General features: G+C 43.9%; 1 protein-coding gene across 1 annotated transcript in view; it reads right to left on the bottom strand.

The window, feature by feature from the left end:
• Window positions 1–24,129, bottom strand: part of Mypn (myopalladin) — an 85,596-nt gene extending 61,467 nt beyond the window's left edge. Inside the window, exons 1-2 of the mRNA NM_001368817.1 lie at window positions 23,880–24,129; window positions 12,312–13,193 (exon numbers count right to left, since the gene is read on the bottom strand). Of these exons, the coding sequence (NP_001355746.1) occupies window positions 12,312–13,192 (881 nt within the window). The 5' untranslated portion in view covers window position 13,193; window positions 23,880–24,129. The remainder of the gene's footprint in view (window positions 1–12,311; window positions 13,194–23,879) is intronic.
• Between the last annotated feature and the right edge of the window lie 896 nt (window positions 24,130–25,025).

The following is a 25,025-nucleotide window of genomic DNA, read 5'->3' as shown; positions in this document are numbered from 1 at the left end:
GATCCCCAGCACCAAAGAAACCAAACGTGGAGGTCCACAGTTGTAACCCAAAAGTCTGGAGTTGGAGGTGGCAGAAACAGACTAATCCTTAGCTACAGAGTAAGTTTGAGGTGATCCTGAGACAAGAGATCCTGTCTCAGATCCCAGATGTTCTCCATGGTTTGTAAATTAGGGTTTTGGGGGGTGGGGATGGGAGGGAATGCAGACATATGTCCTCAGTCTTCCGTTTTGGTATGATGTTCCCCCCACCCCAGCCACACCTCTTGTGGTGGTTTGAATATGCTTGGCCCAGGGAGTAGCACTATTAGGAGTTGAGGCCTTGTTGGAGTAGGTGTGTCACTATGGATGTGGACTCTAAGACCCTCACCCTAGCTGCCTAGAAGCCAGTCTTCTAGTGGCCTTCAGATGAAGATGTAGAACTCTCAGCTCCTACTGCACCATGCCTGTCTAGATGCTGCCATGCTCTCACCTTGATGATAGTGGACTGAACCTCTGAACCCGCAAGCCAGCCCCAATGAAATGTTGTCCTTATAAGACTTGACTTAGTCATGGTGTCTGTTCACAGCAGTAAAACCCTAAGATATCTCTAATGTATCTGCTGTGCCTATTACCCTTTCAAGTCTCCTAGGTCACACTACTATTATTGTATAGTATTAATATTATAAGTTTATTATATAAATAAATAATTAATATTTAACTCATGATACTTTTCTTTTTATGTTATTTGCCTCTAATTTGCCCACAATATATTCCATCTTTTTCAAAAGAGTTTTACTTATCAAATTTCAAAGACAGGGTCTGTGTACCCCAGGCTGGCTTCTAACTCTAAATCCCCCTGCATTAGATTCCAGAGTGCCCTGCCCTATTTGACCTATTCCTTCTTAGGGCAACTCCTCTTCTCTGTTTGTCCCTATTTTTCTCTTACCATTTGGGACGCATCTTCCCAGCATGCCCTGTAGAGAGGACAACTTGTGTGTTGTATGAATGCATCACTTGACAATTAAAAAACCCCTATGGCCCATAGGGAGTTTCTCCGGTAGGGAGAAAGGATTCTGGGAGAGAGCCAGATTGGCCCCAGAACATGAAGGAGGATAGATACATTGAACTTGGGCAAAGGTAACCAGCCATATGGCAAAACTTAGATGGTGAGATGGCTCAGTGGTTAAGAGCACTGGCAGCTCTTCCAGAGGTCCTGAGTTCAATTCCCAGCAACCATGTGGTGGCTCACAACCATCTGTAATGGGATCCGATGCCCTCTTCTGGTGTGTCTGAAGACAGTGACAGTGTACTCACATACATGAAATAAATCTTTTTTTTTTTTTTAAAGCATTACCCTTGTGGTTTGGGGCAATTCTTTTGTGACAGAAGTAAGAGAGGGAAAACTGAAGTTGATTTTGTACTTGAACAAAAACTGCAAAAATCAAATGCCAATAAACTGAGTCCAGAAACATCAAAAAGATAATAGGTTATGACCAAGTTATGTTTATCCCCCAAAAACTGAGTTTCTCTTAATATTATAAAGCCACTATTCTTTACTATATTAACAGGGTGATGCTGGGAGAAGTCAATAATCTCCACAAAAGAAAAAAAGTTTTAAATTTTAAAGTTAAAAAAATTGCTTTCCATGCAAGCAGGAGAGACAGAGTCTTGATCTCCAGCAATGGTGGGAGGAGAGAACACACTCCTGCAGTGTATCCTCTGACGTCCATGTGCACACTGAGACATACCACACAAGTGTGTGTGTGTGTGTGTGTGTGTGTGTGTGTGTGTGTGTGTGTGCTTGAGAGAAGAATAAAATTCACGGTCAGTGGAACCACCTGCAACCCCAGCACTGCAGGAAACTGGCAGTTGGTAGACAGATTCCCAGAGACTCTCTGGGCAAAACAATGAGTTCCGGGTCTTCTGTTGAGAGATCTTGTTTCAAAGAATAATGTGGAGGCAGCTGAAGGAGCAACTTTGTCCCCTACATGAGCATTCCTGGATGAATGTCCCTACACACACACACACACACACACACACACACACACACACACACACACCATCTCTCATGCTGGCCTGAAACTCTTAGGCATGTGCTATGACACCTGACTGGAGTTTTAAAATATTATACTTCCTAAAGAAGAGGACTTGTAACAAAATCCCACATAATGTTGAAGAGTAGAAATCGATCTTGCTCAGGCCAGAAATAAGACCAGGTCACAAAGGGTCACCACTTGTGATCAACCGTAAGAAAGGAACATACAAGGCAGAGGCAAGAAAGGAAGAACATGAGAACAAAATCTGTAGGTCAAACGTCCATCAAGTCAGCGGTTATTGAATGAGGAAAGTCTCCCAAATGAGAATGTCTTGTGCATTCAGCAAGGTTGTGAAAGTCAACTATATTTCTACATATGCTACACACGCCCCGCCATTTTAAAAAAGATACCATTTATCTCAACCAACCAGACCCCCCCAGAGCTCCCAAGAGCTAAACCATCAACCAAAGAGTACACGTGGAGCGACCCATGCATGGCTTCAGCCGCATACGTAGCAGAGGATGGGCGTTGTTGGGCATCAATGGGAGGAGAGGTCCTTGGTCCTGTGAAGGCTTGATGCCCCAGTGTAAGGGGAATGCCAGGGTGGGGAGGTAGGAGGGAGTGGGCAGATGGGTAGGTGATTGGAGGAAGCGGGTGAGTGGATGGGGTGAGGGGAGGGGTTTCCAGAGGGGAAACCGAGAAAGGGGATAACATTTGAAATGTAAATAAAGAAAATATCTAATAAAAGAAAAGAAGAAAAATACCATTTATAGTTGCATGTGAAATGAAATAACTGTGAATTAAGGTTACCAAAGATTTGGTGAGATCTGGAGAAATGATTTTAAATCTTTACTGAGGTAAATAACAGTTGGTGGAGTGACCACCTTGCATAGGGCTTAGATTTCCAGTCGCAGTAGCACAAGCAATCCTAGTACTCAAGAGACTGAGCAGGAGGTCAGAGGAGGAAGGCCAGCCCAGGAGTTCTCCGTCAGTGGGGGCTACAAAACCCTGTTTCATAAAACCTAAAGTCAACCCCAAACAAAACAAAATTTGCTACAGGATACCTTAGGAGATGGAAAAACCCACCATGTTTGTAGATAATAACCCCAAACCCTTTTTTTCTGCAACAGGGTTTAATTAAACAGCCCCAGACTGACCTTAAACTAACTCTGTAGCTCAGGAAGGCCTTGAACTCATGACCCTTCTGCTCCACCCTCTTAAGTTGCTGGTATTACAGGCCTGCTCCACCAAGCTCAGCTAATGTCCAGACTTATTTTTAAAAGTCTTACAAAAAGAAAAGAAAAGAAAAGAAAAGAAAAGAACAAACAAGTCTATAGAAAACTAAGAACATCCAGGGCCAGCAAGATGGCTCTGGGATAAAAGTGCTTTGCTGCCAAGCCTGATGGTCCTAGTTCTATCCCAGGAACTCCCATGGAGGAGGGAGAGAGAAAAAACTGACTCCTGAAAGCTGTCCTCCAAGCTCCATATTCACAACCATGGCATGTATACACACTAAATAAATAATAAATAAATATTTTTATATGAACAATTAAATGATATAGACAGAGCTTCATACCCATTCTACTGGTTAACCTGGTGGTGGTGCCCATATTGGTAAAGATGCAGAGTAACCAGAGCCCTCCCAGTATCTCAGTGTCAGAACAATTCTTTGGGAAGACAATTTGCTACTCTTATGAGGTTGGCCTCATACAGGCGCTACCTTCAATCCCATCCCTAACCACATTAACAAAACAAGTAAAAGCACATTCAACAGGATATATTGGAACTGATATTATTACCAACGAAGCACTGAACAGATCAGATGTACACGGGGAACGCAACAGTCTGTCCACAAGCTGATATATGCCTTGTCATCCCACAGCATGAACATGAGTGAACAAAGACATAGGATTAAGGAAGCCAAGTCACGTACAAAAGAGTACAGACATTCTAATCCACTCATCTCACATTTTTACATGACAGACTAATACACTTAATGTTTTAAATAATTAAACATTGCGTATGTGGCAGGGGTGTGCGCATCACGGTGTGTACATTGCGGCTGGAGGACAATCTGCTGTAGTCAGCTCTCTCTCTCTCCACCATGTGGGCTCTGCAGATCAAATTCAGGTTGTCAGCTCAGTGGCAAGCATCTTCACCTGCCGAGCCATCTCTCTGACCCTTGCTTTTTTTTTTTTAACTTTTAAATAATCGACAAAATAGAGACATACACATTGCTAAGCACCATTGATTATCAGCAAGTGACCAGCAGCTTGTTAAAAGACAGCATCTGGTCTCATCTTAAGACCCTGACTCTGGGGTTCCTGGGAGTAGCCTATGAAGCTGCCTGCCTGTTTAGGTCCCAGGTAGCCCTCCGCTGCTAGCCCAGCAAGTCATTTTGCCTACTTCAGAAACTATCTGAAGCTGTTTTGCTCTCTGTTACTCCAGAATCAGGTCTCCATGTCTGCCTTGCTCCTCAGTTCTGGCTACATCTGTTCCTTCAGTTCTGTATCCTCAGCAGTTGCCTGGCTGTGTGGGCCAGGGCTTCGCAGTTTCCGTCCCCTCACCCTGCCACACTCTTCCCACCTTCCACCTGACTTTTAGTCATCCCTCAGGCATTAGCTTTAACACCATGTTTCAGGGGGAAACTCCCCAGCCAATCATCAGGTTTGGAACACTATGTGTTTCCTCCTTTATAAAGTCCACTGCTATTAAAAATTGTATAGCATTTGTAGAATTTCTAATTATCTGACCCCCCTTACTAGTCACTAAGCCAGTGGTTTTCAACCTGTGGGTCCCCATCCCTTTGCACTTCCAAGGGCCCTTTCACAGGGGCTGTGTATCAGATATTTACATAATGATTTGTAACAGTAGCAAAATTACAGTTATGAAGTAGCAATGAAAATAATTCTATGGTTGGGGATCACCACGACACAGGGGGCTGTATTAAAAAGCCGCAGCAGGGGGCTGGGGATTTAGCTCAGTGGTAGAGCGCTTGCCTAGGAAGCGCAAGGCCCTGGGTTCGGTCCCCAGCTCCGAAAAAAAGAACCAAAAAAAAAAAAAAAAAAAAAAGCCGCAGCAGTAGGAAGGTCAAGATATGTGGCTCTAAGTTTTCTGGAGGCAGAGAATTTTTGAGTCTTGCTTAATGCTCTAACCTTAGACACACAACACATAAATGTGCTAAATTCTTGTTGGATGAGAGAATGTGGAGTTTCTCAAAAGGTATAAGAAAAAGCCCTGAAATGACAGATTATAAACTGCCTCTGTACTATTTAAGATATCTTTTCTTTCTTTTTTCCTCCCCACCCCCTACCCCCAGATAGGATGTTTTTATGTAGAACTGACTGTCCTGGAAGTCTCTGTGTAGACCAAGTTGGCCTAGAATTCAGAGATCACCTGCCTCTGCCTCCTGGGTGCTGGGATTAAAGGTGTGCACCACCGCCACCCAGCTCAATATATCCTTTCTTCATGTTATTTTTAGACAGAGTCTCATGTAGCCCAGGCTGGCCTCCAACTTGCTAAGTAGCCCAGGAAGACCTCAAGCTTCTGATCCTTCTGCCTCTACCTCCCAAACAATGAGCTTACATGCATAGGCCACCATGGGTGCACAAGATCCTTTCTTCTGTTCTAAAACATCTCATCTCCCCGGCAAGCTTCTTTCAAGCAATGATCCAGAAGTAGCAATAAGGAAACCCAACAAGTGCTGATAGCTATAACAAGGTAAACTTGGGTTGCCTTAGAAGTTTGTGTACAAGCAAACAGAGAGTGGCCCAGTTACACATTCCTGGGCAGAGAATCTGGAGTCAGCCAGGACACAGAAAGGGATCAGGGCCATTTGCTGTGGATTCCTGTGGACCCTTTATCTGGGGCTACCGCATCAGTAGATGCCATTTTCTAAGACTCAAAATAAAGCTCTGGCCAAGAGCTTTTGGAAATGCTGACTTCAGTGAGGAAGGACCTCCCTCCTACTGAGAGATCTCAACATAATTAACTTGGAAACCAAGAGGTATACGCACAAATGTGTGTCCAGCTAAACCGAAGTTAGGTGAACAAAGGTAAAGTATCAATTACACACAGGAGCCCTGAGACAGTCGCCCAGCACACTTACATCTTCTGAACTAAAGTCATGGAAAACTTCATTTTCTTCCTGACCTTGATGCTCCTATGTAACAAGTGGCTGTTGTTGTTGTTGTTGTTATTACTATTATTAAGAGACAAAGTCTCAGGTTGCCTTGAAACTCATTGTTTTGACCAGGATGATGAGGTCCTTCTTGCCTCCACCTCCCGAGTTCTAGGATCACAGATGTGCACACCGTGGTGCGCGATTTACTCTTTGCTATGGATTGAACTTGGAGCCTTTCATATGGTGGGCAAGCACCATACCAGCTGAGATCCTTCTCCAGCTCAACTTTGACATACTGTTAGGAGAATCCAAGGGATCAAAATCTGTGTCTCTGGGTCCTCTGAGAGGTTGCAGGGCTTTAGTCTGCAGCTAGCAGGCTTCAGGCTGTCTCTGCCTTAGGTCCTTTAGGTCTAACCATATTGATTTTATCGAGTGTGTGTGTGGGGGGGGGGGTGATATTTTGGGGATTTTTTTCCCCTGCTGGGGCACTGGACAGTCAGGAGTTGCTCCTCACTGTCACCTGTGTGACGAGAACCTTTGTAAACAGTAGGGAAACACGGCCACTCCCTCTGTCCTTTTAGATCAATCAGCTTTTTTTTTTTTTTTTTTTTTTTTTTTTGGTTCTTTTTTTCCGGAGCTGGGGACCGAACCCAGGGCCTTGCGCTTCCTAGGTAAGCGCTCTACCACTGAGCTAAATCCCCAGCCCCAGATCAATCAGCTTTATAAAAGGCACAGGTGCACCGAGGCAGACTCCTCTCAGTGTCCAGGCTAACTTTCTGGATGTCCTAATTCCTCTGTGACAGGGTCTCAGGCTGGCGTCAACACGTGTGTAGCTAAGAATAACTTGGAATTCTTGATCCTCCTGACTCCACCTTTGGAGTACAGAACCCTCCTGGCTCTGTCTGCTCTTTTTAGACCCTCAGACTCAAAGTTCTTCAGCATCTCCCACAAACCTACTGATTCCTCCATTTAGCCAGCCCTGGCCTGTGAAGCCTTTCTACCCTCACCCCGAACTGCCTGGCCCCCAGGTGCACAGCTTCAAACTTGTGGAATAGTGTGCATGTGTGTGTGTGTGTGTGTGTGTGTGTGTGTGTGTGTGTGCCTGTGTGTTTGTGTGTATGTGTGTGTATGTGTATGTGTGCACTGCACACACATGTTTGTGCCAACCAGAGGTGGACATCAGGTGTCATTCATAAGTTACTGTCTTATCTCTTTTTCTCCCCCAATTTCATACATGTGTACAACATGTTTTGAGAATTTCATACATGTATACAATGTGTTTTGATCATACTAACCCCTCCATTCCCCCATCAAACTCCTTCCAGACCATCCTCTCCGCCACATTCCCCTCCCAATTTCACTTCCTCTATTCACATCTCACTGAACCCAATTAGTGCTGACTTTATGTGCACAGGGCCATTTACTGGAGCATAAGCTTCCTTGTATCTGTCAGGGTCTTTCACCATCCTGGAGTAGGCAAACCCCAAGGATCCAATTGCTACCTCCCCAGCACGACAGGATGATGCCCATCCTTGTAGCATGGAGTCGTTTCTTAAATCATTTGCCCTGTCCAGTCAGTCACCAACACCAAGTTCAGCTTCATCTAAATATGCCATTCTTCCCCTTCTCCTGGCACTTGTCCCACCCCACTGGAGTATCTATGCCCAGGACCTCTTCCATAGCTTCCTCAGAAGCCTCAGGTACTCCACCCTTTTCTGATCTAACCCATCCTTCTAGAATCATCTTCCTTTCACCTTGCTCATGTGACCAGTTTGTTCTGGCTTTTTTTCCAGGCTCTTGAAACTCATCAGGCTCTCCTTTCTGGTTCAGTCAGTTTCCTCCCTGTCACACCAAAAACATTGCAATGCCCACATGTATGGCCTTCTGTAAGCAGGCCTCCTTGGCTGGACAGGAGTTATCCTTCCCACTCACCTCTTCCTCAGTGCCCTCTGCCCTCTGCCCTCTGCCCTATTCTCCAGTAAACAAGGACTCCCTGACCCAGTGGGTCTCATGGAGCCTCGTCTAGCCTCAACCTTGCTACTATAACTAAGGATGACTTTGAACTTCTGACCCTCCTCCTCCACCTTTCAAGTCCTGATTATAGGCGTGTGTCACCACAGTTGGTTTTATGTACAGCTGGGGACCAAACTCAGGCGTCTCCAGCCCCTTGTACACCCCTTATTACACAACGATGTAGCATTCTGATTATATGTCTGCTTTGTCTACTAGATTATGAGTTGCCCTCTCAGAATGGTTTAGATGTGGTTTTTAAAACAAGGTCGCCAGCCTCCAATAGCTCACTGCTTTGAACTCTTGCTTTGAGCAGCGTTAGTGACTCGATGTGTGTTTGTTGAATAACAAATGAGTTCCTTTCTAACTAGCTCCAGTTTAGTCTTCAGAGCTCAACTTAGAATACCCAGAGAGCTCCACAGCCTTCCTCTACCTTTCTACCTCTCAGCCTGAAAGCATATGGTCTATTGCTATAGAAACTAAGAAGCCAAGCATAGGGATGTGTGCCTTTAATCCCAGCACTTGGGAGGCAGAGGCAGGCAGATCTTTGTGAGTTTCAAGTTAGCCTGGTCTATGTAGAGAAAAAGAAGAGAAAGAGAGAGGGAGAGGGAAGAAGAGAGAGAGGGGGAGATAGAGAGAGGGAGAAAGAAGAAGGAAGGAAGGGAGGGAGGAGAGAGGGAGAGATAGAGGGAGAAAGAAGAAGGGAGGGAGGAGAGAGACAGAGAAAGAGAGAGAGGAGGAGGAGAAAGAGAGGAGGAGGAGAAAGAGAGGAGGAGGAGAAAGAGAGGAGGAGGAGAAGAGGAAGAGGAGGAGAAGAAGAAGGAAAGAAAGAAAGAAAGAAAGAAAGAAAGAAAGAAAGAAAGAAAGAAAGAAGAAACTAGGGTGACCTCCTTCTCGCCTTCCTGGAAGGCATTAGTATGCATTTATAGTGTTTGTATAGTTGCATTGACAATGCTGCTGAGCAAAATAAAAACTGAACAAAGACGGCTTTCTGAGTAGACTTGTATAAACCCTGTGCTTAGAAAACTAGCGCCAACTGATAGCCGACCAGGAAAATTACAGTGTTCTTTATACAGTTGTAGTCAGAAAACTCAGTGCCAGTTCATTCTGAAATGAATGTAATGGATTCCTATGAATTTCCTGGACATGAACTCTGTCAGCAGAGAAATTCTTCCTAGGTAAAATTAGTATTGCAGCAAGGAAGTCATATGCATGACTTTCATTGTGTGTGGATATGCATGCCCACATGAATGTGTGCACGTGTGTGTGTGTGTGTGTGTGTGTGTGTGTGTGTGTACATGTTTTGTGTGTGGCTGTTATGTGTGTACGCAGTTCGTATATGTGTGAGTTCATACTCATGCATTCGATCAGAGGTCACATCAGAGGTCTTCCTCGATTACTCACTACAGTATTTACTGAGGTAAGGTCTCTTCTGACCCTGAAGCTCACCATTGCGTCCGGTCTAGCTAATCGGTATACCTGGGAGTCTTGCATCTATGTGGGTTGTGGAGGTCTGAACTCTGGTCCTCATATTTGTGCTTTAACCCATCGAGCCATTCCTCTGGTTTGAAAATGTATAGATTTGTACATTTTTGCCTGAGTGATTAACCACATTTGGGCAACTATTGGATTACTTCTATTTGGAGAAGGGGTTGATAATTGTGGTTGTTTTTTGTTTTGTTTTGTTTTGTTTTGGTAGTATACTGAACTAGTTCTTGTAGCTGAGGAATGTAAAGAATGAGTGATTTGGTCTTTTGCTTAAGAAAACAAAAAACCAAAAACCAAAGCAGTCTATCCAGAAACCAGTGAGTTAGTTGGCTGGACCTCTCTAAGGTGTGTGTGCTGTTATCTAGGGCTCGCCAGCTTACTCAGACTGACCTGAGGCCACGGAGGGGCATGTGTCACGCTGCTGGAATGACTGCTCACAAGCTTTGCGGACCATAGTTCCCAGCGGTGTCATCAGTTATATTTAAAGGAGAAGGTCACACATCACTGTTACTACTCTTTCCTGTGTCTTTGGCCACCTGCCTAACTCATGATTTAAATGTAAGGTGAATCTCTTGCTTTCATGGTTTTGCTTGTTTTTAGCTGATGACCCTGTCCCACTCTCTAAATGACTGGAACAATATCAGTTGTCCATGACCAGTGCAGACCAGCAACACCAGGAGCCAGCTTTGCTCGCTCTGCAGCTTCTTCTCATGGGTCTCAATGGTCCTCGAATCCCGAGGGACTTCTCCAGTAATTAACTGTGAGAATGCCCCTTGAGTGAATAGTTTCCCTCAATCCTTATTGATTCCTTGATTCACTATTGTGGGCCAAAAGCAGAACTTGGCACTCAAGACTCGGAACCATCAAAACCCTGCTGTAAAGGTCAGTTGGGAAACCTAGTAGTAAGCTGCCAATTTCATTGTGAAAATAATATTGGGTATGCTTACATGTACTTGAAAGCAAAAATTTTCAAGGGGCGGGGGGTGGCGGCAGTGGCCCAGGGGTGGGAGGGTTCAAGACAGGCTTTCTCTTTATGTAGCCCTAGCTGTCCTGAAACTGGCTCTGTAGACCAGGCTAGCCTCAAACTCACACGTCTCTGTCTGCCTTTGTCTCCTGAGCGCTGGAATTAAAAACCTGAGTTACCACCTTGAAAGCAAAATTTGATATATGAATGTGCCTTTGGGCCAGAATACCTTCAATTAGTATGCATATATAAAATACGATTGTTCATATTACTGTGATTGCCCCATAGTAGGAACATTATGAGAGGAAAAGGTGTAATACTGTTGGCTTACAGAAAATAAAGTCCACATAGTGATGATGTCATACCCCAGCAGTTATTAGGTGATTAGAGAAAGATAGTAAGTAACTCTTTTTTTTTTTTTTTTCAGAGCTAGGGACCGAACCCAGGGCCTTGTGCTTCCTAGGCAAGCGCTCTACCACTGAGCTAAATCCCCAACCCCAGCAAGTAACTCTTTACAGGGCTCCAAATGCCAGTAATTCTCCATGAATGCAGTGTATTTTATGTGCACGGTTCACGTTACCATGTGGTAGGGAAAGAGATAGCAAAGAACTACCTTAGGTTGGTCCTAGATTCTGTGGGACCACAGACATAGAAGGAAATAGTTCAGAGTAGAGAATAAAATTAGGACGTAAGGTTAGGAACAGCATGTGTGAGTCGGGAAGCCTGAAGCCTGTGTGCCTTGGATGAGTGTCTCTGGGCCTGGGCGACAGTGCAGGAGGTAAAGCCCTTGACTTGAAAGCATGAGAAGCTAGATTTGGAGTGCCCCAGAACCCAGGTAAAAGCAAGGACACACATGCACACTCATGCGCACATGCACATACACGCATGTCTATGCACGTACACACACATGTCTATGCACGCACACACACATGTATACGCGCACACACACACCACACACCCCGAACATCCCCTCCACTCATCAGACATATTAGGAAAGACTTTTACATATGTAGAATGATGTTTTTAAATTGGCCTTATCTACAATGCTATTCTATTCTAAAAGCTATCAGTCAGGTAGGGGAGGGGAATAAAATCTGGAGTGTAAAAATAAATAAACAAACAAACAAACAAACAAAGAGCTATCAGCCATTATCTCATTACTTGCCCAACCCCCATTTGTTTTTAATTGTTTGAGACAAGGTCAACCCGGCTTCTACTAACATCCACACACATAAGCACATACATAATTTTTTTTTAAATCTTAGAAATATATGGCTCTTAAAAGAAGAAAAGAAAAAAAAAATGGAGACATGGTCTTAAGTAGCCCAGACTGCCTTTCACTCTATAAGTAGCCAAAGACGTCCTTGAACTACTGATCCTCTTGCCTCTCCCTCCAGAGTGCTAGAGAGTACAGGCTTGTGCCGCCACATTTGGTTTTCTGTGGTGCTGAGGGAATCTAGACATTTTATTTGTTGCAGTGCCAGGGTGAGGGGCTGAACGTCAGGCCCTCATGCACACTGGGCAAGCGCTCTACCATTTGTGCCAAGATACGGCCTCACCCTAGAACAAACTAAGTTACTCATGTAGCTAGTGCTATGTTCCTGCCTTTCCTCTAGTTCCTTTGCTCAAAGGAAGTATGGAATTTTTTTCTGGAGCAACGATCATGGCAGACAGATAACATTGCTAAACACCGCTCACTGGCCGTCTTTACCTTACTTGGGGCGGTGGAATTCCTACCACTATACAATCCAACTGGACTCGGCTTCCTTCCGGTACTTCTCTGCTCCGTAACTTTTGTGTGAAGCGGGGAGGCTGCCCCAGAGGCTCTTCGTAGTATAGGGACGAAGGTGAAGAACCCGGGGTGCTATCTCCAGCCGCAGCCTCCACCGCTGCCAGCTCGGCTTCCCGCCTCTTGGCTTCCCGCTGTTCAATGGCATGGTTCAGTTCGTTATCCCTGCTATCTGCAGGGATGGGGATGGGGACCGATGTTCTCTCGCGCCTTTCCGTCAGATCTGAGAAAGTCGGGCTGTTTTCTTGCACAACTTTGTTTGGGGATTCCGTTTTGCTCTTGTGGTTTTTGCAGGCCCGAGGTCTGATCCTCTTGGAGCTGTGAGCCTTGAAAAGGGAGGAGAGCTCTTCGATGAAGTCGGCAGCCTTGTTCAGGAAGACTTTCTTGGACTGGGTTTCAGAACTGTACTGTGGCCTCTTGGTCTCCGGGGGGCTGTCTTTGGAGCTGGCAAGACCTCGGGAGCTGTCCTGGAGGAAGGCGGGTTCGAAGCTTGGCTTCTGGTCAGAAGACAGACGCTTCCTCGTCTGAGATTCATCCACCCTCTCCAAGGGGTCGTGGTTGATGGCTAGCCTTGCCAGGTTGACACTTTCATCTAACTCCTCTTGGCTCAGGAAGGCAGAAAGATCCGGAAGGTCCTCCGGGCCTCCTCCTTCTGCAGCCCCAGGACTGCTGAAATGGAAAGGGTTGGAGGAGGGCTCTGCTCGACTCCGCTCATTGTCCCCGCGATGTCTGGTTTCAGCCAGATAGCTTTCTCTCAGGAGCTGAGAGATGGAAGTAGATGCCTCTATGCTGTCGTCTTGCATGCTGTAACAAAGTGATGAGAATAGCAGAAAGATTCAGACCACTGCCACGGAAAAACATGCCTGCACGTACTTCAGCACAGAGACTTAAATTACGTAAAAAAAAAAAAAAAGAAAAAAAAGAAAAAAAGAAAAGCTCACATCACCTAATGTTGACATTTTCTCAAAAGTGAAAGACTTAACCACGACTCCTAACTCTAAAGGAGAACGAAACTCAGTAAAGTTTCCCTGAAATTAAAAATAAAAATTTTGCCGAGGATGGTGGTCTATGGCTTACTTAATCGGAGCACTTGGGAGACAGAGACCAGATGAATTTCTGTGAGTTCTGGGCTAGCCTGGTCTACATAGTGAGTTCCAGTATAACCAGGGCTATGTACAGAGACCCTGTCTCAAAAATCCAAAACAAACAAATAAACAAGTGACACCTTGGGATTACTATTTCAGTTAAAAAAAAAAAAAACCTTTGCATTAAATTCAATTGTGCAAGTTAAGAAATAACCAGTTATTTTACACAGTATCAGGGCTGGAAAGGGAACTCAGTGGCAGAAAGAACATTTGCCTAAAATGTGAAAAAAAAGTCTAAGCCTAATATTTAAAATATGTATGTATGTATGTATGTATGTATGTATGTATGTATTGTGTGTATGTGTGTGTGTGTCTTTTAAGTGCCATGAAGCTTATTTCTTCCACCATGTTGGTCTAAGGATCATACCTGGACTTAGCTGCAAGCCCCTGGACTCACCGAACCACCTCACTAGCCCTTCTAAGCCTAATTTTGGTAACGGTTGCAACAGTCTTTTTTGTTATGATGAGCTTCCATATGAGAAACAGGTTTGTTATATATCCTGTGGGTTTTGTTAACTCAATGATAATAGAATTCTAGAAAAACAAAAACAGGAAATTGACAACACATTCTCACTTATGTAGCCTCGATAGAGCTCGTGAAAGATGACCATGTTTATGCTGTTTGATAGGAGACATGCTGCTTAAATTCAGTGTTGTGCTGGGCTCAGTCTGCTCTCAAAAGCTAGGCTCATCTGCCCTTCATGTTGAGTCTAAACTGTTGGGCTTCTTTTTTCTTTATAATTTAAATTTAAACACATAGTTATTTGTAGGTCTGTGTGTGTGTGGTATACACGCGTAAGTGTCAGTGCTCAATGAGGCCAGAGGTGCACTAAGAATACAATCGGATCCTCTGCAAGAGCAGTGTGTTCTCTTAATGGCTGAGCCATCTCTTCTGCCCCTAAGCCTAGGTTTCTAAAAGTATCTCAAATTAACTTTGGTTAAAAGAAGAGATGAGAGGTTACAGAACACAGCACTTAGCAGGTGTCACAGTCTTAGTTTTTAAATAGCAAATATATGAATATATCACTTTTAAAAAACAGTTTTACAACATGAAGAAAACAGAAGACTGTGCTTGGTGCTGGTGATATCATCCACATATTCCCTCAGTCCTTACTAGAGGGATAGCTTACCTTTGACCCCCCCTTCCCCCAGGGAACTAAATTCTCTTCTATACCAGACACTCAGAGATGGCCTTAATCTTCCCATTGACTGAGAACACCCCACCCTTAACTCCACCCACCCTCCCGGATGGTAACAGAATGAAGACCAACTATGTGCCATTTTTTGCTATTAGGTATTGGCCTTGTCAATAAAATGGGGAAGAAAATAATACCCTAAATCTCTCCCCTCTCTAAGATTCAAGCCTATTTCAGTTGGTCTATCTCTTTCGCCTGACACGGTAGCCGCTCACTTATATTACACTGAAGGCTTCCTAGGAACTTCTCTGGCTCCCAGACTTCCACGGCGCTACCCAAACTAACCTCACAACTGGCAAAGTAGGCAGTCACCTTGAGAGGGCAGTTAGAGATGGCTGCGTGGGTCACTCACAGGGAATGTTTTCTCTACGTGCTTGCCAGAGCCTGAGATGGCTCTGACTGGAGTTAATTCAGTGAAGTTCACTGTGCCTTCGAAAGGGATGAATTTAGAATTCAAAGGTGTTGGATGAAGCTATCACCTTAATCTAGATAGGTGGTCATTATGGTATGGAGGGGAGTATGAAAATCGGAACTACGTTCAATAAGAATCAGTCAAACAAATTATGACAGGCTTGTTACCTAGAATGATTTTCAGTTTTGTAGAATGGTAATATGCACAATAGCACATGAAAGCAAAACTAATGTCCCAGTTGAGAATTTTCACGTGTGCATGAACTCCATGGGAGAACAGATGTATGGAATAAGGCTCAAAATGCTATTTGAAAACATATTTAATATACTGATTATCATCGGCAATGCACAGACGAGTTATGATAACTACCCATTCATGTACTTCTTTACCTTGGGCCTTTGGATACTCCGCATTTCAGGGTGAGAAGTGGTTCTGCCTTGTGAACCAGGAGGCCTCTCCGTTTGAGGGATGATGGTGTTTTACTATGTGGTCATGTGACTTCATCTTATAGCTGTGTTGTGTTGGCTTAGATCGAAGCCAGCACGGAGATAGCAGGTGAGTGACTGAGACAGTTCTACAACCTCCCTGAGCTTCGATTTTCTTCTCTTTAATTGTGTGTAGTCCCTTTCTCCTGTCAGTCAAGATTAACAACTGTAAGAAGGCAAAGCCTGTGGCTAGGGTAGGCCACTGACACGATCACTAATTTGTTTTTTAAAGAAACCATGACACTGATGCTAATGTTGAAGAAATTTCAGAAAGTTTATATTTATGTTGGAAGTGGAAATCAAGAACCGTCACCGCTTTACTGAATCCAGTTTTTTGTTATGGTTCCTAAAAAAGCCAATTGTTGTGTGTGATTGTTTTTATGTTTATGGTCATTAAAACCACGGTGATAATAAAATTTCCAAGCATTCAAAACTGAAGTTTCTGTAGTACTTTAAACTTTTATGTCCCAAGATACCCATGCGCTTGGAGTTCAAGACCTGCTTCTGATGTTTCCTGGCTGTACTAACTTGGGAAAGTCTAACTTCTGTAAGCTTCCACCTGGAAAATAGGGGAAGCAACAGTAGCCATCTCTAGGCTGAAGTGATGACTAAAAGGCCATTTAGTAAACATTCAAGGGTAGTTACTGTCGTCACAGGACAGCTACGGCTGCCCCATTGTGTGAGGAGAAATGGTGGTCACGTGACAACTACAGCCACACCTGGCTCCATTATCTGTGGAGAAATGGTTTGTGTCCCAGTCAAGATTGAAAAGACACTGACCTCTAGGCTTCTACTCACCAGTATGTCAGTCTTATGTGAGATCCAGGTTCACAAATGGCCTGTCCTCGCTGTAAAACCCTGAATATATTCTCTTCGGTTGGCCTGCTCACTGTGCCTCCTCTCCTTATCCTCTTACAGCACTAAATTCTGCATAGCTTGCAGCTCCTCGTAGCCAACACACAACTGCTCTGCAGTCTCTTCTTCTCTCTCCAATACGCTCCAAAAAGTCATGTTATCACCAAACACAGTATACTGAATTTGTCTGTTTTCAGTTTTTGTTTTTTTGGGTTTTTTTTTTTTGTTTTTTGTTTTGTTTTTTTGTTTTTGTTTTTTGTCTCTCCTGCATTGTTTTTGTGTTCTTTCCACAGTCAGAGAGCAGAAGGTAGTCAACTAACACCTGCTGGGTTTTAATTCACCAGAACTTCCCAGTAGCTCTATTACTTTTTTTTTTTTAACTGCAGGGTTAAGTAAAGAAGGTCAAATAACAAAAGAAAAATTATGTGATACTGCAAAAATAAATAAATAAATAAAGAAAGAAAGAAAGAAAGAAAGAAATAGCTCTGCTCATGTTGGGCAAGTGTTCTACCCTGCCATCTCATCTAATAAATTTAATTGAGCATCTTCTATATGCTAGGTGCTATTCTAGGAATCGAGTGGCCAATAAAAGACATAGTTTCTTTATGGAGCTAACTTCCTAATGGGAATGATATCAATGTTAAGAATAAAGTATGGCATATGGCATGGTGGTCAAGTGTAAAGCAGGCAGGGTGTGAAGCTCAAGAGAGGTGTGTCACCTTAGGTGGGAAGGGCCAAATGTCTTACGGAGAGGTCAGCAACTGGCCTAGCTGGGGAGAATAATCTATACTAAGGAAACAATGTCCAATCAGAAAGGATGAGTGAGGGTTGGGGATTTAGCTCAGTGGTAGAGCGCTTGCCTAGCAAGCGCAAGGCCCTGGGTTCAGTCACCAGCTCCAAAAAAAAGAAAAAAGAAAAAGAAGAAGAAGAAGAAGAAGAAGAAGAAGAAGAAGAAGAAGAAGAAGAAGAAGAAGAAGAAGAAGAAGAAGAAGAAGAAAGGATGAGTGTTTGGTGTGTTGAGTCAAAGCCCCCTGTGTACCCAGTGAGTGGATAAAAGGATGGGAGATAGGAGGTGACATAGGAGGTAAGAACTGTACAAGATGGTAGACTGAGCATGGTGGCTTATGTCCTTAATCCTGGTACTTGGAAGGCCAAAGCAGGTACAGTGTCATGGGTTCCAGGACAGTCTGGATTACACAGTGAGTCCTAGGATGAACTGAACTATAGAGTAGTCTCAAAACAACAACAACAACAACAACAGAAAAAGAAGGAAAGGAAGAAAGAAGGAAAGGAAGAAGACCAGATCATATTAGACCTGCAGACCATGGGAAGGACTTTGAGTTTTCCTACATTTTAAATAGAAAGGATTCTCACAGGAGGTGGGCAGGACATGCTGGTGTGGGCCAGTGAATGAGAGCAGCAGGAGAAGGTGAGGAATGGCTGAATTGCCTATGAACTCAGAGGCCAATGATTTGATCGTAGGATAAGAATGAGAGATAAGAGAAAGGCCGGAGTATTTACAGCCTGAGCAGCCGGGTGGCGGCGGAATCAGACTTGGGCAGTGGAAACCATGAGGTCTCTTGGACATTTCATCTGGGGTGTCCTGTGACATTTGACTCTAGTCTCGTTTTCTGTCCCTTGTAAATTGAATTGCAGGCTTTATGCCACTTTCAAAAGAAGATGAACAGTTGCTCTGGAGGACACTGTACGGTGTTTGTGAACTGGACCAAGCTGGAAATGAGGCGGTCCTATCAGTCGCCTGAGAGACTTGGCCCCAGTCTGAAGACACACAAGAAACTTACTGATTTGGATAAATTTCGTTGTGGTTTCTTTTCTCTATGACTTTTCCTGAGGAGAATCTGCCCTGAGAACTTTTTGTTTCGTAAAAACAAAACTTGTTAAAGCCTTTCCCTCTGCCCCCCTTCTCCCCTCCCCCTCTCCTTTCTCTCTCCCTCCTTTGACTCAGTGTCTCACTGTGTAGCTGTCCTGGAATTCACTACATTAGACCAGGATGGACTCAAATTCATAGAGACCCATCCGCCTCAGCCTCCCAAGTAAAAGCATGCACCACTCTTCTGGTCTTTTTTGCCCCTTCTCTGGTTCTTGGGGTTAAACCCAGGGCCTCAGGTATGCTAGGTAGGTGCCATTATTAAACTATATCCTCAGCCCATTGGGCATATATAGTTCTTGACTCATTATAACTCAGTACAATCCTTCCTCAGACTCTAAGAAAGTTCATGTACTATAAATTCATCTTTTGCTAATAAAGTGGCTATTTAAACCGGAACTTTGGGAACTGCCTCCTGTGCAGGAGGTCCTGGGTTGGGTGGCCAGGGTCCAGAATCTCAATTAGAAAGAACTACATTCTGGAAATGCTCTGTACAGCATGGTAGCTAATGGAGCAATGTATGCCAAAACCTAAGTATGTGAGGTATATTAAGTACCTTGGCTTAATCAACTGTACAATGCATACATAGATCAAAACACGGTTGTTTCCATCAACAAACACGCTTGTCAATTAGCCTTAGTAAGGCTGTAAGACAGCAATATTTTATACATACAACTCTTACCGCACTGCTATGTAATCAGCACAGTGTGGGAAGTATGTTCATAAAACAAAACACACACAAAATCCAAACTTAGCTTCTAGGTTGACACGCACACAAAACAAACAAACAAACAAACAAAAAAACCAAAAAAAAAAAAAACCAGCCTCATACTTAATAGTTCTTTATGAAGAATGCGGGCATAGGAGAATTAGTCATGTTTAAGCCACTTACCTTCAAATGCACACACACAAAACAAGCCACTCACCCCCTAGTTTGTGAGAGCATCTTAAAAATAGAGCGCTGTGCACATGTGAGATAATTATTTTCTACTGATATGTAATTACTAGGCCTAGAATTTTCATTAGGGTAATAAGAAGGCTGTGTTCTCTTTGGGGCTTTGTTTACATTTTTGTGACAGGTTCCCTTGTAGCCCATGCTGCTCTCAGACTCAACTTGTAGCTGAGAATAACTTTGGAGGCCTGATCCTCTTGCTTCTACCTCCTGAGTGCTGTTGTTTTAAAAAACTATGTTCATTTATACCATGTGTGTGTGTGTGTGTGTGTGTATGGTGAGAGAGAGAGAGCATGTGTGCATGCATAAGTGTACCATTTAATACATGTGAAGGTCAGAGGGCAACCTGTGGGAGTTGGTGCTATCCTACCATGTAGGTCCCAGGAATTGAACTCAGATCATTAGGTTTGGCAGTAGACACCTTTACCTTACTGACCCGGTACTCCCCTACCCCCCTACCCCCACGCCCCATCCCCCACCCCCTCTATTGCAGTGCCTGAGCCTCACAGTGCACCGATCACCCTCACTTCTGTGTCACTTGTAGTCTATTTGCAATGCAAAAGGCATTGGGCATTCATATTCATCCACATAGACCTGGGGGTGAGATACGGAAGTGCCAAAAGTCCAGAACTAATATGGCCCACTCTCTTAAAGAGTTTCCAGCCTGAAGGAAGGAAAGCAGTAAAGATAAGTCCAGACAACTGACTTGGTGAAAGTATACGCTGAGGCTGAGGCCCAGCCCAGGGCGCCTGTGTATGATCCCAGCATTTAGAAGGCTAAGGTGGACCCAAAGAGCACAGAGCCGTGGTGCCAGCTGCATATGTAGCAGAGGATGGCCTTGTTGGGCACCAATGGCAGAAGCCCTTTGTCCTGCCAAGGCTGGACCACCCCCCCCCACTGTAGGGGAATGTCAGGGTGGGAAGGGGGAGGTGGTTGGGGAGGGGGCACACTCTCATAGAAGAAGGAAGGGGGGATGGATAGGAGGCTTATGGATGGGAAACTGGGAAAGGGAATAACATTTGAAATGTAAATTTAAAAAAAATCCAATAAAAAAAAAAAGCTGGGGGGTGGAGGGAAGGTGAATTTGAGACAAGCCTGACTTACACAGCAAGATCCTGGTTTTAAAGAGTTGTTTTTGTTTGTTTGTTTAAAGTTAAAAAAAAAAAAAAGAGGGTGTTGATAGAGAGGCAAAGATGAGGCCATGCACAGGAGCATTGGTAAGGGCCTCTTAACGGACCCCTCCCTGAAGGGCAGAGACTGACACTGTGAAAGGATTTTGAAAGAAATAGGGTCGAGGCAGGTGGAAGGAAGGGCGATTGGCTGTACAATGCAGTGCGTGTGTTTTTGTACACAGAGGAGCAAGACATGAGAGAGATGCTGTAAGAGATTAGCGTTAGCAGTTCTGATGCTGGGCCCAGTTACCGCTGAGTCCGAAATACAGAAAAGTTGTATTTCAAACAAATTCCCAGGGCCCATCGAAAGGCCAATGGAAGGAATCTGGGATTAGAAGGGCATTGGCAGATATACCATTAAGTGCATACAAAGCCCTGAGTTTGTACTCCAGCATGAGAGAGAGAGAGAGAGAGAGACAGAGAGCCAGAGAGCCAGAGAGAGAGAGACAGAGAGAGAGAGAGACAGAGACAGAGACAGAGAGACAAAGACATACAGAGAGAGACACACAGAGAGAAACAGAAAGACATACAGAGAGTAACAGAGAGAAAGTGGAAAGGAGGGAGAGAGGGAGGGGGGAGGGAGGGAGGAGAGTATGGAGAGGTTGATGGAGTCCCAGTGACAGGGATGAAAACTGTATGAAGCACTGAATTATATAGATTAGCAGTTCTCAATCTTCCTAACACAGCAACCCTTTAATATAGTTCCTCATGTTGTAGTGACCTGGCCAAATATAAAATTATTTTGTTGCTACTTCATAACTGTAATTTTGCTACTGTTATGAATCATAATGAAAACATCTGACACTCAGGATATCTGCTATGTGACCCCTGTGGAGGGGTCACAACCCACAGGTTGGGAACCACTGACACAGGGCATCAGAAACGTAAAACTTCTGTCAATCCTCCTAAACACAATATTTCTTTTTCTTTTTTTAAATAAGTAAGGAGAAAAGGGCCCACTCACACTCTTCAACCTCTATTTATATCCGTTCTTTGTATGGTAGGTAATTAAGACCTTGAAAAAAAGGTTAAGTTCTCTAATTAAACTGGTACAGTGTGCAAGGTTGGGGGGTAAGTGCCGTGAAGGAGGCTCTGCTGAGGTTGGGGTGCAGGTACCAGTGGAGGGCTATGAGCCAGGCAGCCTGTGCTGAGCGTGTCAAGGTGACTTACTCTGTGTGAGCCCTGGGAACTCTGTAGTGTCCACAGGTACAGTCACGCTAACATTTATTGCCACCAAAAATATCTGTCTATTCAAAATACGCTCTTGGACTGGAAAGCTGGCCCAGTGGTTAAGAACACTTGCTCTCGCAGCGGACCCAAGCTCAACTCCTGGCGCTCAACTTCCAGGGGCTCCAGTACTCTCTTCTGACCTCTGAGGGCCCAGGCATGCATGTGGCCCACATACACACAGGCAGGCTGCTCCCTTGAAGCAAATATGGGACACTTTAGAAAATGTTATACACACTCTGTAGACAATCGTAGGAACTCATGAAAACATGTGTGGAGTACGTCTTTACTTCTCATCCCCTAGCAAAGGGAAAGGCTGATACAAAAACAAAAAACAAAACAAAACAAACAAACAAAAAAACAAAAAAAAACCCCCACAACAACAACAACAACCCTTCCTGGGCCATTTTTTCTCAAAACCTCATTTGTTAAAGCTATCTCAGTGAAGTCCAAAACCAGCTTGCAAAATAATTTATTTATACATATACATATTCTATTTAAACGTCCCTAAATTTGTCATGTTCATAAGTTGTAGTCCTAAGTGGATACCTTTTAAAACATTTATTACTGTTGTTGTATTATACTATGCATGGTGTGGAGGTCAGAGGAAAACCTGTGGGAGTCTGTTCTCTCCTTAACACAATATGGGCCATGAGAATGGACCTCAGGTCAGACACTTAGCAGTATGTGCTTTTACCCTTGGCACGGTCTTGCTGGCCTACTAAGTGCATGTTGTTGCTGCTCATTGGAACCGAAACCTGTGTGGAGCCCATCTGTAAATTATAAATGTATGAAAGAGTTGGTGGTCACAGAATTGTGGTCGTCATCATCCACATAGTGTGTGAGTGGGGACAGAGAACCTTCCAGAATTTGGATAGTTTTACAACTCTGTTTGATAGTCTGCTTATTCTCTCAGCCTCTGGAAGTGTTGTCTTTATACATTTCAGATTTTGTGTACTGGCCTTGATTTAATTATTTTACTTGTTGTCAAATAGAATAGAAAAAGAGAGAGAGAGAGAGAGATCTGGAAGTATATTCTTGACTTCCTAGAAAAATACTGTAATTTTAAATGAATCTGAGAGCAATATTAAGAAGGAACTGTGGAGTTACAACAAGATTTTAATTCGTAGCCTATAAAATTCATTGTCTTATCACTAAATCATTACTAACATGAAAATGCTCAAATTACCTTAATGATTTGAGAGAGAAAAAAAATCTAGATAGCTATTTCACCTTTCTCAAACTGAGGGATGGGAGTATCTATAATATGTCTGTAACGAGAATTCGTGGGTGAGGTGATACCACTTCTCCCCACCATTCCCTCATGACTGGAGACGCAAGTGATCGACCTTTCCTCTTAGCTTGTATAATTTTAAAAATATTCAAGATATGCATCTAGTTAGCTAAGGGCTAAGAGCACAGCGTACCAGCCCGGACTGTTGCCAGTGACTGTCAAGTATCTCTAATGGAGCTGGAGAGAGGAAGGGATGGGAGGAGGAGGGAGGGGAGGGGAAGAGGAAAGAGAAGGAAAGAAAGGAGAAAAGGGAGAGGGGAGGAGGGGAGAGGGGAGGGGGGAGAGGGGAGAGGGGAGAGGGGAGAGAGAAGGGGTGGGGGAGAAAACTGGAGAGCAAACTGTCTCTTGAGCAGGCTTTCTGCAGCTGTTGTGCACATTAATAATCCAGGGAGCAGATCTCCCAACACTAAATATAGCAAGCAGATCCTTTTACAGGATAAAAAAAAAAAAAAAAAAAGAAAAGAAAAAGTTTTAAATGAAAGCCATGGAGTATCATTATTTTAGATTTGATTTCCTTTAAGAAGGAAATAGGCCTTGCACTCATATTCTCAGTATAAACGACTTTAGTCTAATCGACAAGTTTGTAGAAAATGTCGGAAACGTTTGTCAGAGAAATCCGCTGTTCAAGCATTTACCCTTAGAACTCCAATAGGATACAGCCTCTGTGTGTCTCATCCCTATTGCAAACGCTGTGGAATAGAAAGCCTTATTTCCTGTTTAGTCGTATGTCTCATAATACATGGTTAGAAAGTTATCCTAGGTTTCACTGTAAGGAACAGTAATCAGCTGCCTGAAATACCCTCCTCCTCCATTCTCAGTAACCCACTATCAGAACACACTTTTTGGCTTAAATCCGAATATTACCTTTCTTTTCTTTGGTGACCCAGATGAGGATGTCCAACCCAGGCAAGCTTCTGCGATGACAGTTATCCACAGAGAAGTTTTTGAAGAAAACACTGGAGAAAGGGGAAATTCTTCACGCCCTTGGAAAGAGAGAGTGGCCGTCCATAGAGAGCGAGGAGTTAACCGTAGTTTGGTGAGGATGGCTGTTAGAAGCTGGGCCACTGTCACCACCGCGGTCACCACCACGGCCAGAGCATTTGTCAGCTCACAGGTCCCAAGTTATTTTGAGCTGTATAAACCATGTGCCTGCGAAACATTCCACCTGATTGGACAGGAGAAAACTGAGCAAAGGGATTCCATTACGGGACAGCACCTACGGGAGCTGGGGTCAGTGGTATTTTTCTACCTACAGAATTTCATTTACCGACAGAGGAACAAGGTGTTTATTGATTGACTATTTGGAACTAATACTAAACAAACTACATCACACTCCACCTGTCAAAAAATTGGCATTACTTTAAATGCGTATTGGAATTTGCTATTTTTTGTTTATTTTAAAAAGTATATATTTATCTTTGTGAGTTTGTGTGTGGGGGTGCACAGGTGTGTATGTGTATGTGAGTGTGTGTGTGTAAGTGTATGTATGTGTAGTGTGTGTGTCTGTGTGAGTGTGTATGTGTGTGGTGTATGTGAGAGTGTATGTGTGTGTGAGTGTGTCTGTGTGTGTGTAAGTGTGTATGTGTGTGGTATGTGTGAGAGTGTGTGTGTATGTGTGGTGTGTGAGTGTGTATGTGTGTGGTGTGTGTGAGTGTGTGTATGTGAGAGTGTGCCTGTGTGTGAGAGTGTGTCTGTGTATGTGAGTGTGTATGTGTGTGGTATGTGTGAGAGTGTGTGTGTATGTGTGGTGTGTGAGTGTGTATGTGTGTGGTGTGTGTGAGTGTGTGTATGTGAGAGTGTGCCTGTGTGTGAGAGTGTGTCTGTGTATGTGAGTGTGTATGTGTGTGGTATGTGTGAGAGTGTGTGTGTATGTGTGGTGTGTGAGTGTGTATGTGTGTGGTGTGTGTGAGTGTGTGTATGTGAGAGTGTGCCTGTGTGTGAGAGTGTGTCTGTGTGTGTGTGTATGTGTGTGGTATGTGTGAGAGTGTGTGTGTATGTGTGGTGTGTGAG

This window comes from Rattus norvegicus, chromosome 20, assembly GCF_036323735.1.
Source record: "Rattus norvegicus strain BN/NHsdMcwi chromosome 20, GRCr8, whole genome shotgun sequence".
NCBI lineage: Eukaryota > Metazoa > Chordata > Mammalia > Rodentia > Muridae > Rattus > Rattus norvegicus.
The sequence above is the reverse complement of the archived record's forward strand: the minus strand, read 5'-3'. Positions and strand labels throughout refer to the sequence as shown.